The following is a 12,485-nucleotide window of genomic DNA, read 5'->3' as shown; positions in this document are numbered from 1 at the left end:
ACATTACTCTAGGATGATTTGAATTGGCATACACGTTTTGTCTAGTCAGTGGATTTCAGTAAAACACAAAGGAAGTAGTAACCTACAGAGAGCTTGATAGAGTCTGCCTCCTCACTGAATATGTACATTTGTGTATATGTCATTAAGAGTGACAACTTTAATCTTCTTTGAATCAAGTACTATATTTATGTCTAGTTTAACTCATTTGGAGCACTACTTGTGAAAATTTAACTTTATCAGTTTCTGTTCACTTATTCTTTATTGATGACCAGCTGAGAACTGGGTTAGACCACTGAGATAACAGGATTATGGGACTAGTGATTATGGGTATGACTTTTTCTATCACGCATCCTGGCTGGCCTCACATTGAGCTATTTAATGCTCCTCACAGACTCCATGTAATCCTTCAGAGACTTTTGTATTGCTACTTTCTCTATCTGAGAAGGTTTACTATAGATAGTGGTTTTCAACCTTCCTAACGCTGTGCTATTTTAATACAGTTCCTCATGTTTGGTAAACCCCAATCATAAACTTATTTAGTTGATACTTCAGAACTGTCATTTTGTTAATGTTACCAATCATAATGTAAATATCTGATATGCCATCCCAAAGGGATCATGAACACAGGTTGAGAAACTCTGCCGCAGACATTCATGATGCCTCTACATCACTCATTCTATGTTATCAAATGCTACCTTCCCTGAAAGACCCTTCCTGACTGTCCTGTATTAACTGTGTTCCCTGTTGCTATGATAAACCCAACTGGCAAAAACCATGTATGGCAGAAAAGGTTGTCTCTGTTAGACAATATATTTTATCATGACAGAGAAAATATAGTAAGAGAAGTGGGAAGTCACCAATCACCTTGGATCTGCAGTATGGAAGCAAAAGGCAGTGAGTGATCAGGTTCTCAGCTTTTATTCTTTTTTTAAAATTCAGAGCAGGACTCTAGCCTGTATTACGATGTCAGCCACAGTTAAACTAGGTCTTCTTGTCTCAATTAACTTAATCTAGATAATCCCTTCAAGTATACCCAGAGGCTAATTTTAGAAAGTAATTCCTCACAGTCATTATCAGAGGCTTGTCTCTTGGGTGATTCTAGATCTTGTAATATTAACAATATTAACTGTCTGCACCTATACCTATATTTTTCCTCTTAGAACTTATAACTTCCTAAAAATATCACATTTGTGCTTCTTTTTTCCATAAAACTTTGACTTTATAATTCATATTATGTTCATATATATAATTCATATCATATTCATATTCATATATATAATTCATATTATATAAAATATGGTTATATTTTCTTAGTCTATCTTAATCCATCACCATTTTCTGGACAATGCTGAACACTAAAATAAACAAGTTTCTTATGCAAAATATTCAATTAATATATGAATATAACTTGAAATTGCTATATATGTAGTAATTGCCTTAATTCTATATAGTTGATTCAGATGACAATACTTGTGTTGAAGACAGTCAAAAGGATTTGATTCATCTTCTTTCCAAAGAAGTCAGCCAATACACATTAATTAGGCTATATGGATTGCTTATATCTAGTATTCATTTTATGTGTGTATGCATGTGTGTGTATGCCTCTGTGTCTGTGTGCGTGTGTGTGTGTGTGTGTGTGTGTGTGTGTGTGTGTATGCCCACATGCACACATACATGAAGGCCTGGAATCAATCCATATATACAAAAAATGTAATCTTTCTATTTGTCAGTATAGATTGCAGAATATTAATTTCCAGTTCCTTCTATTTTATGCTTGCATCTCCAACATTTCCCAGTGTGCTTGGCACATATTTTGAAGATATTTCCCAAATCAAAAGATAATCCCTACATGTAAACTACTGCCAAATCATTCTAGTGGTACATTGACATACATCACAAATTAACATACTTCTATTGATTGCCTTAGTATGGGCAAGCAATGATTGTTTCTAATAAAATTCTAGAGTTCTTTAGTGGCCACAGTCTTCCTGCACATAAGTGCACTGTTTGTATTCCTTTCAAAACTCACCATATGGAAATTCAATTTGGAAGAGAAGAAGGTCAGTCACCTTGCCTTGGTACCCTTGATCTGTAGTAAGTAATTAACTTTCATTTTATATTCACACAAATATATATTCTAAACAGCTTGCTCCCCAGGCAACATATAATATACTTAAAAAATTATAAAGCTTCATTGCTGCTACAGAATGTTCTACTAATGTGTCCTTACCTCTGTATCAGCCTTGGTTGGTTTGAAGCAGCCTATTTCTTCTGACAGTGAAAGATAAATCCTCCTCTTACATATTTTAAAATGACAGTCTCTCCACACAGATTTTTTTCTCATTTTCTCATACCCTCAGGAAACTGTTTGAACTTAAATAAAGTATATAAAATTGCTCTCTTGGTCTTCAAAATGACACTCATTATGCCTTCTGTTATAAACGGTCAATCTAATTTCACAAAATAATTGAACCAAGGAAATGAAGTGCATTTCAATATGATTTGTAATGTCAATAATTTAGAAATTATTTGGGGAACCAGAATATACCAAACTTTCTAACATAGTGATAAACATATAAATACTTGAATTGAGACAATAATACTAACCAAACTTCATGTACTTTGGCCAAGAAACCTCAGCAGTGACAAATAATATTGCTTTATCAATAGGACATATATTCCTCAAAACCATAATCCTCTAGTGCCAATTGTCTCCATTAATTAAAAGACAAATTATCAAGAAGCTCTGACTTTGAGCCAAAGAAAGGGGGAAAAAACAACTAAATGCTTTAAAGTTTTAAAGCTAACTTAGAAATAGTATTTTAGAAATCTCTTTAGCTCCAACTAAAAGTAGGTAAATGATTTTTAAATGGACTCTCTGGCTAGTGTCTCACTTTTAGTCACCCACTCAGCTGATATATATATATAAGTCATAGAAGTACAAATAAATTCTATCAGTTTCCTTAATAACACGAAGAAAAACATGGCGTGGTTTATAGATAGGTGAAGTAGAAACATAAGGTTTCATTGAAAAGTCAGTGGATGGTGTTTTTCTATGGCAAACGCATGAAAGCAGACACAGGTGTGAAAGGCTCAGGCAGAAACGTTAAAGAATGTTTTGCTTGAAGCCGACACAGGAGAGAGAATGTTCTGCTAAGGCAAGCATGTGAAAGGACGTGACAAGTGGTTCTTAGCTAACAACACGCATGTATTTGCCTACCTTACATTGTGTAGTTGAGCTGTGTGGAGAGAAACACACCAAAAAACTTCTGGTGGTGTACTGCAGTTTCTTGCCTCCTTCTGAAGACTCCACCTGATTGGATGCACATGCTGAGTGGGCTTGGTCATATCCACATTATTCTGTAGTGATTTCTGTATGTAAACTAGAGTTACATGACTAAGGAAAATGGAAACGTACATGAGCACAGCCCCGAGGAACTGAGAGCAATCCCAGTGTAATTAATTAACTAATTCTCCAATTTCTAAAACTATTTGTTGGATAACTTTCACTTCAGTGTTTTAACACCAGGTACTTGAGAAAATAGCTATATCTGTAAAGATAGATATAAAACTTGTAGTCCATTGGCTTAATTAAAAGACCTCTGACTATGACATTTTCGGGTGCAAAAGGAGAGCTGTTTTGGCAGCCTTCTAACTGAGTCAGAATGAGTTAATATACGCTTGTTTTCTTGCAGCAGTACACTTGTTTGGGCTGACGTGGCAGTTGCAACCAGTTGGACAGATCTATGCGAATGGAATTAGCAATGGGAACCCAGGGACCGAGTCCATGGATACTACTTACTCTCCCATTGGAGGAAAAGTTTCTGACAAATCAGAGAAAAAAGGTACAGTGACCAAAATGATTGATTAATGAATTCGTGAATAATTTTTTCCCAATTAAGTTATTAGGACCATATCTGGGATTGCTCCACTTAACATTAAATTTCATTATCACTTGAAAGAACTACCCTACATGAACAGAATAAGTCCATGTCTTGTGAAAGCAAATTTTCATTGTCTCCAGTGCTTTTGAGTATAAATCAATTAAAGTTTTCAAATATGTTACCAATTTTGAAAATAAATAAATATTTATAGAGTGAAACTTTTGATACAATAAAAATTTTATTTCACATATAACTAACTACCCTGAAGCAATGTGGGATTTTGATTAAGTTCCCTTATGTCCTAGCCCAGCATTTATTTATAGATAACAATTTACAAAGGGTAGTATATAAGAATTCTTTCTGTTTATAATAAGTAAAGACAGTTTCTGGCTTATGTAAAGGTGAATGTTTATAACAAAGTGTAAAGACATAAATTATTTCCTAGTTAGGAAACATGAATTCATCCTTATTGAAACAAAATTACTTCAAGTCTTTAATTGTTTAAATTAACCAAAATGAGCATGAATTAGGAGACTTATTTATAAATAAATGGCACAATTCTAGCACTCATAAATTCTAATTTACAATCAATGATTTTAGTCTTAATAACCAAGTAAAAAATCTAGAACCTTGTGTTATGATCTCTCTTGAAATGGCCTTAAGTACAAAAGCATTCATGTCATGTAAATTTTTAGTATGTCAGTTTTTAAAGTAGAAATTGGGAACAAAACTATCCTGCTTTGTTTTTGCTTTTTATTTTGTTTTGCTTTATTAGTTCTAAATACAGAATCAGTTTCTTTCCCCCTTATATGAATTGCTTTAGGTGGATGTTTTAGGGGTATTTTTTTTTTGTCTGCTTTTGGAAAGATAACTTTGTTTTGCCTCATGATTTAGTAAGTGAATATTTAAGGTTCAGAAAAGATGAGACTTGTTGTAATTTTCTATTCACAGTTCATTTTGATTTGCATCTCATTTTAGAATACTTAATTCTAGCCAGGATTGACCTTTTCCAGAAGTTTCACTGTTACTGCTGTAAGGAGGTGGGGCTGAAGGAAAGGGTCAGAAGTGAACAAGGAAAGGACCACACTAAGCTCAGACTTTTCTTCTCTAGCTCTTTTATCTACTTTTCCTTTCTTCTTTCTTCTTTCTTCTTTCTTATTTGATTCTTTCACATCTAAAGACATAAAAGCAACCATCTGGTATTATCTTCCTAGGGACTTTCTTGTCATTTATGGTGAAAATCAGAAATACCTGTTTAAAGAAAATGGAAAATGAAGGACAGCAAAAGATGATCACATAGTTATCATAAGATTATATTCAACTTTGCATTTGAATTCAAATGTCTTATAATTTTTCCCCAGAAACTAGGTTGAAAATACAGTCTCAAACATTAAGTAATTCTATGTCGAAGATTGTTCCAGACACTTTACCTGTATTAAATCATGAATGCAACATTATGCTTCCCATTTTCAGAGGAAAAACAGAGGCAGACAGAGGATAAGTGATTTACTCATACTCAAAAAGCTAGAAACTACTTGACCGATTCCAGAGTCTATTCTCTTTAACTATTTTATTTATGGTATCATACTGTGTAGCTTTGATGTAAGATGCTCCAAAAATTCAAAAAATATTTCCCCTTGAAGTCTACTCAATGAAAATTGTTTTATGCCAGGCAGTGGTGGCGCACGCCTTTGATTCCAGCACTTGGGAGGGAGAGGCAGGCAGATTTCTGAGTTCGAGGCCAGCCTGGTCTACAGAGTGAGTTCCAGGACAGTCAAGGGCTACACAGAGAAACCCCGTCTCGAAGAACAACAACAACAACAAAAAAGAAAATTGTTTTATATTTCTGCTGAATTATAAAACAAACATGGAAAATTATTCAATTTAATAATTGACTTTTTAAAAAAATCATTATATGTGACCCCTTGTAGGTCAATCACACATTCCAGGTCTCGCTGCACCCCTAAACATAAAAGGGAAACACACATTAGACTGGACAAAAATTAAAAAGAAAATTCAAGGTTATATTTATAGGACGATGAGGTTTGTAGGATGCATGGGAGGAGGATGCAGAAGGCAAGTGAGTGAGATGAAAATGTATTAAATTGTCAAAGAATTACAAAATATTATTTTAAAAGAAGCATAATTTTGTATTCACATACCATAAAAGCAGAAGTGAAGCTATTTAAGGAGAAGAAACAGAGCAGCAAAAGCAAGGAGTAGAAGGTATAATGGAAAAAAATAAATTAGGGTAAAGATCTATGATATACACAAACATGTAAACATATGCAAAACTAAGAAAATCCTTTACTTTGTATGCTAAGTTAAAATTCACCCCCCAACTCCTCCCAGATCCACCCCTTCTCTATTCATTCAACTTTCTATCTTTTTTATTGTTAATGGCCATAAAATACAATTAGTACTGCCAAATATTCCTGGATATGTGGCCTTCCACTAGAGCATGGTCCACTTAGCTGGAGCTAAGCTCTTAAAAATTTTAACTCTCAGCAGGTATAATTTGCCAATAACTGCTCAACTAGGGTTATGATTTCATGCCTGCTTTCCCTTCCATATTGGGATTTAGTCTGGCTGGAGCATTTACTGGTCTTGTGTGCTATCACAACTGCTGTTGAATTCGAGTTCGTATGTTCAGCTGCCCTGTTTTTTTCCAAAAGACACAGTTTTCATGTAATTATCTACTGCTTCTGGCTCTTATATTCTTTCTGTCCCCACTTCTGTTTTCACCCCTGACTCTTGGAGGACAAAACGTAATATAGATGTTTCATTTAGTGTGGAACATGCTACAATTTCTTATTCTCTATACCTTGATCAATTGTGGGTCTCAGTGTTAATCATTATCTACTGATAAGGGTTAAGAGATATCTTAATCTATTCATAAAATGATAAATCTCAGAAGTCAGCTCATCTGATGCCATGTATATAACAAGTTATGCATTTCAAATAACTTTATAGAAACATTAACTATAACTGCATATCATATTCTGTTATACTGAGTTTTTACTGTATATTGTTATACTTACTAAGTAAAAACATAGCTCTTTTTTTAATGTTACATCTATATGAAAGAGAACCACACGGAAGAAATAATACATTATTAAGGATACTTTTAAATGATCAAATGATTTCTTTAAGAATGCAGTTCTGGAAACTTGTATTAATTTTGTATGTTCTAACACATGAAACTGACAACTAGGTCATTGTTTTTACATTGGTTTTTTAATCTCTAAGAAGATCAATTATAACACCAAAGTTAAGAACACAATCATAACATGAAGTTAAGAACCTAGGATTTATAGTCAGATAGACACAACTCTGTATTATGCATATGTTCTCCAAATTCAAGCAACTGAATCTTAAATTAAGTACAAGGATGAGAGTAAATAGAACCTCCTACATCTTTGTAAAGACTAAATGGGATGATGAATAGAATGTGTGTATATCACTGTCCCTAACACATTGTTTAACCTAGCTACAATATTTATTGTTTCAAAAAGTGGGAAACTACCTTGAGTATCAACTTTTCCTCTTGGGAAATAAATAATGGTTTATTTCCTGACCATTTAGGCTCCATGTATTTCCAACTGATCACCTATTACTTTTAAATTAACACCATGGTAAAAGGTCATAGATAAATAAAGTAGTTTTTAAATTACTTTCCAGTAGAATACATTCCCCAGTTATGATATTTGTCTGCTTCTCATTAAGAAATGAGAGTTTTTACCACTTGGTAAATTAAATGTAAGAAAGCAGAGAACTCATTATAAATATTTTAGTGTGGAAATTTTTCTAAAAATATGCTAGAACTTGTAGGATGTCTCAGCAACATGCTGGAATTTACTAGATTATCTGCCAAATATCTAAGTTGCAATTGTTCAATATGTACACTTACAATTGAAAGAATTGTATTTGAATAGATACTAACTACACTAATACCTTACCATTTGTGATGAACTGTATAGTCTTGGCCCAGGGTGTGGCACTATGAAGGTGTAGACTTGTTGGAGTAGGTGTAGCCTTGTTGGAGTAGCTATGTCACTCTGGGTGTGGGCTTTAATACCCTCATTCTAGCCTGGAAGCTAGTCTCCTCATAGCAGCCTTCAGATGGATAATATAGAACTCTCTTCTCTGACTGCACTGTGCCTGCCTGGATGCAGTCATGCTCCAACCATTATACTAGACTGAATTTCGGAACCTGTAAGCCAACCCCAACTAAATACTAGTTTTATAAGAGTTGCCTTGGTCATGATTTCTGTTCACAGCAGTAAAACCCTAACTAAGACACTATTTAACTAGAAACACTATGAAACAACTAGTATAATTGGAGCAAAGAGATAAGAATGAATAAAATGTTTAGTTAGACCTCAGCCATGTAATATGCATAAGTAAAACTACAATATATAGTTTACACACTATATAATAATGACTATAATATATAGGTTTCAAATCTTAAAGATGATGGAATCCTTATTTAAATGTGGGAAAATGAGGATGCGAAAAGTCAACAACACAAAAGAAACCTGGGAACTGGAACTTGGTTCCATTTTATGTTTGTCTTGTCTATCATTGCAACAACATAATACAAAGTAAACATCTGAATTGCTAGAGACCTTCTCAGCATGAAAGTTCCAATGTCAAAAACAGCATCAGCAATGAAAGACTCAGAGAATATTCTGGCTAATGCCACAGGGAAGCTTTGACCTTTGACTTGTATAAGAAATTGAGAAAGTTATGTGTGGGATGATTTACAGATAGGAATTGTTTTGCAACCAAGGGAAGTCTCAGTTAGTTATCAGTACAGGGAACATTTGTGCCTATGACTAGCTTCTTTCAAATTTTAAAAAAAAAGCTATTTTAATCTCAGTTATTTGTTCATAAACAATGAACAGGAAATAGGATACCTTGTACCCCATTTCAGCAGTCAGACAATATGGGAGAGGTCTCCATAGGCAAATTTTTAATTTTGTATTAATTGAAATGTAACTACATCATTTGCTACCTTTCTTCTACCCACTCCTACAATGACCATGCCCAGGAACCCAACGGCCTCCTAAATTTATAGCCTTCCTTTATTTAACCATTTTTGTTGCACAGACATATGAATGAATAAACATAAGAAGTAAAAACATGTTGAGTCCATTCTTTGGTACCTGCATGTATGTTTTTAGGGTTGTCCACTTGGTATTAGATAACCAATCACATACCACATCCTTCACTTTTAGTTGCTTGTAGCTCTTTATCAAACAGTAGGCCCCTTGAGATTTTCCTTATCTAAGTTGGACTGTTAAATAGTGTTGATATTGTTAAACAGTTATTTTGCTGAGAATAGAAAGCTTTCAGAGCAGACAGCCTGATTCTCTGGCTCTTACAATCTTTCTACATCCTTATATGTAATGTTCACTGAGCCTTAGGTGAGAGTGTTGTAGTGTGTGTGTGTATCACTTGGTGCCAGGCACCCAAAAGTCAATTGTTCTCTGCACATTGACCATATGTGGATTTCTGTAAAGGTCTTCATCTGCTCCACAGAGAAACTTCTTTGATGTAAAGTAAGAGGTACAATTACATATAGGCATAAGGATAATTATGCAGAATAGTTAAGAAGAAGGCCATGGATCTTAGATGAAAACAGGCTTATTGCCATTTTCATAGGCAAATCTTATGAGAAGGAATGGACAGGGGCTTTTATCTCACATGCTATATAAAGAAGAGTATATATTGTATGTTTTGGGTACATAGTGTGTGTGTGTGTGTGTGTGTGTGTGTGTGTGTGTGTGTGTGTGTGTGTGTGCAGTCAACAGTTTCCCAGAGCACTAAAAGGTTGGGGATATTTCTTAACTATTATCTCTCTAGAATCAGGATCAAGTAAAATCTTAACATTTTTAGTAGCCATCTGACTGAGGATAAAATTTATTGAGAGGTTCAACAATGAATTCTTCCAAGTTGAATGTCAAAATAGAACACTGGGAACAAAGAAAAGTAGTAAGAAAAAAGAACTGAAATATACTAAAGGCAGCTACAGGATTTTTACAGTTTTGCAAAATACTGGCCTTGGTGGGGCGAGTGGCATTTCTTTGGAATTCATTCCACAAGATCTATCTTTGCAACACTGAAGGGAAAAAAAATGATGCTTTCCAGTCAGTTTCTGCTGAATATATGACCATGTAAACAACACTCCATTGATTGATATGACACAATTTATAGCTTGTCCTGAACATTCTGTAGCCAAGACCAGATAGCGACTATAGCTTCATTTCTCCTAGATCCAGTTTCTTATTTGAAAAAATGGGGAGTTTGCTTTCAGCCCCTAAGAGAGTCCAGGAGGAAAACCATTATGCAAAATTAATATTGGTCAGAAATTCCTCATGCAAATACAGACGCAGAGGCAATAGTTCTGTAGATCAAATAAGAGAGGGAAGTACATCCCTGCCAAATCCCTCTTTCCTTTTCTCTTTAACAGCTATTAAAGCTTTGCCAAACATATCGGTGTATACTAGGACCATCTCATGTCTAAAGTTGCCCCCAACTGTATCTGTTATGAGACCATAAATTCAAATCTCTAGTTAAGAGATAATAATTAGCCCATCTAAGTAACAACAGACTTATTTTTGCAAAAGGTATATATTGTTGAAAAATGGTTGAAAAGTATGTTTGTAAGGCTTGCCACTTAGGTAGTTGCTGAGATTTCTGCTAAATTGAAGTAATTGATTCCTAGTTTTTTAACCTACTAAGTTTAGAATTTTTTGACATGTGTGTAACAATAGCAAGCTGCACTTAGAGAACATTTATAATCTTAAAATACCTTAATGTATTTTATCTACATATGAGTTTTATGTGATAGCTATTGTTACCTCTGTCTTACAGTTAAAAATGAAAACAAGAAAAGGTTAAGTAACCTGCTTTGCATAATGGTAAGAACTGTGGATAGAACTGAATTAGGGGCCCAGTTTTCTTCTTATTTTTATCTCAATATACTTTGAGCCTCTTTTTTCTTTTATATTTAGGGAACATCCTTTCTCCAGGCCAGTTGTTTAACTAACAGCTGTCTTGATTATGCATCTTTGTCCATATGACCCCTTTGCATGGGAATACTTTGCAAATTTAAAATTTCAGCCTAAATATCTCCATTTGCTGAGCACATATAACACACACACACACACACACACACACACACACACTCACCTTTATGAAATGTAAAATTAAGAACAGTGCAAAATGTACCATTTGAACTGCCTTTCATTGTAGACTGTAGAGAAGAGTGGCAAAGAGAAAAATAAGAAGAGAGGGGAAAGGGTAGAATATTTTTGTTTTGCCTTTCCTGAGTAAAGAAATTTATGTAGTGATAAATGTTAAACTTGAATGGCAGATTAACATCTACATTCATTTAGGGGTTTGCAGATGTTTATTTCACAGACACAATCAGTAGTTAAAAGTTATCGGAGAGGCTTCCAGCAACAGATGGGACTAAGTGCAAAGGCCCACAGCCAGACATTATATGGACAGCGAGTCTAAATTGGAGTTCTCCAACAGTTCCTTTTCCTCAGAGCTCAGGAAACCCCACAGAAGTGGGGGGGGTGAGTCTATAAGGAGATGGAGGCACACCAAGAGAGAATATGGCCCTCTGAATCAACTAAGCAAGGGTCATATAGGCTCACAGAGATAGAAACTGCAAGCACAGAGCTTTTAGTGGTCTGCCTCAGATTCTCTGTATATATGTTATGGCTGTTAGCTTGGTATTTTTTGTGAGACTCCTAACAGTGAGAGCTGGTGTATCTCTGACTCCTTTGCCTGTTGTCAGGGCTCTTTTCCTTCTATTAGGTTTCCTTGTCCAACCTCAGTAGGAAGATACTGTTCCTTGTCTTAATTGTATCTTGTTTGGTGGTGTTTGGCTGTTGTCTCTTGGAGGTCTGTTCCTTTCTGAACAGAAAACTGAAGAGTGATTATGGGGAAGTAAGTAGGGAAGGAGGAGCTGGGAGAAGTAGAGGGAAGGGAAACCGAGTTTGAGATGGATAGTATGAGAAAAGAAACTATTTTAATAGATAGATAGGTAGATAGATGATAGATAGATAGATAGATAGATAGATAGATAGATAGATAAACAAATAATCAATCTGGAGGAAGAAAGCCCTCTGTGGCACCAAATGAGAAGACTGTACTGCTTACACACAGGTAATCACTGTTCATTCAGATAAAACACAGTCCCACAGCGTAATGTTCAGGTTCTTCAGTATTGGTTCATAGGACATATGGATATTAAAATGCACTCAGGTGCTCCTTGAGCAAACCCAATGTTGCAGTGTCTTTTATTTAAAGGATATCAGAGTCTAAGACACTGGTAAAATTGGGAATAATTCATATATACACAGTAAACTACATGAATAAAATAGTAGTAATGCCCTAACAAAGAAAATATTGTTGGGACCTTAACATTATTAGTTTTGAAGATTGATGTCAAATTACAGAAAATGCTACCTATAATGATATATAGATGTTTCTATACCACAAGGTTTCAGAGGGCCCAGCTTGAGTGTTGCAGCTTGTTTTCAACTATATTAAATCACTTTATCAATATATTTCAGTTTTAAC

General features: G+C 34.7%; 1 protein-coding gene across 1 annotated transcript in view; it reads left to right on the top strand.

The window, feature by feature from the left end:
- Nucleotides 1-12,485, top strand: part of Tenm1 (teneurin transmembrane protein 1) — a 748,830-nt gene that overhangs the window by 476,296 nt on the left and 260,049 nt on the right. Inside the window, exon 9 of the mRNA XM_034485178.2 lies at nt 3,696-3,845. Within this exon, the coding sequence (XP_034341069.1) occupies nt 3,696-3,845 (150 nt within the window). The remainder of the gene's footprint in view (nt 1-3,695; nt 3,846-12,485) is intronic.

Source organism: Arvicanthis niloticus, chromosome X (assembly GCF_011762505.2).
Source record: "Arvicanthis niloticus isolate mArvNil1 chromosome X, mArvNil1.pat.X, whole genome shotgun sequence".
NCBI classification, from domain to species: domain Eukaryota; kingdom Metazoa; phylum Chordata; class Mammalia; order Rodentia; family Muridae; genus Arvicanthis; species Arvicanthis niloticus.
The sequence above is the reverse complement of the archived record's forward strand: the minus strand, read 5'-3'. Positions and strand labels throughout refer to the sequence as shown.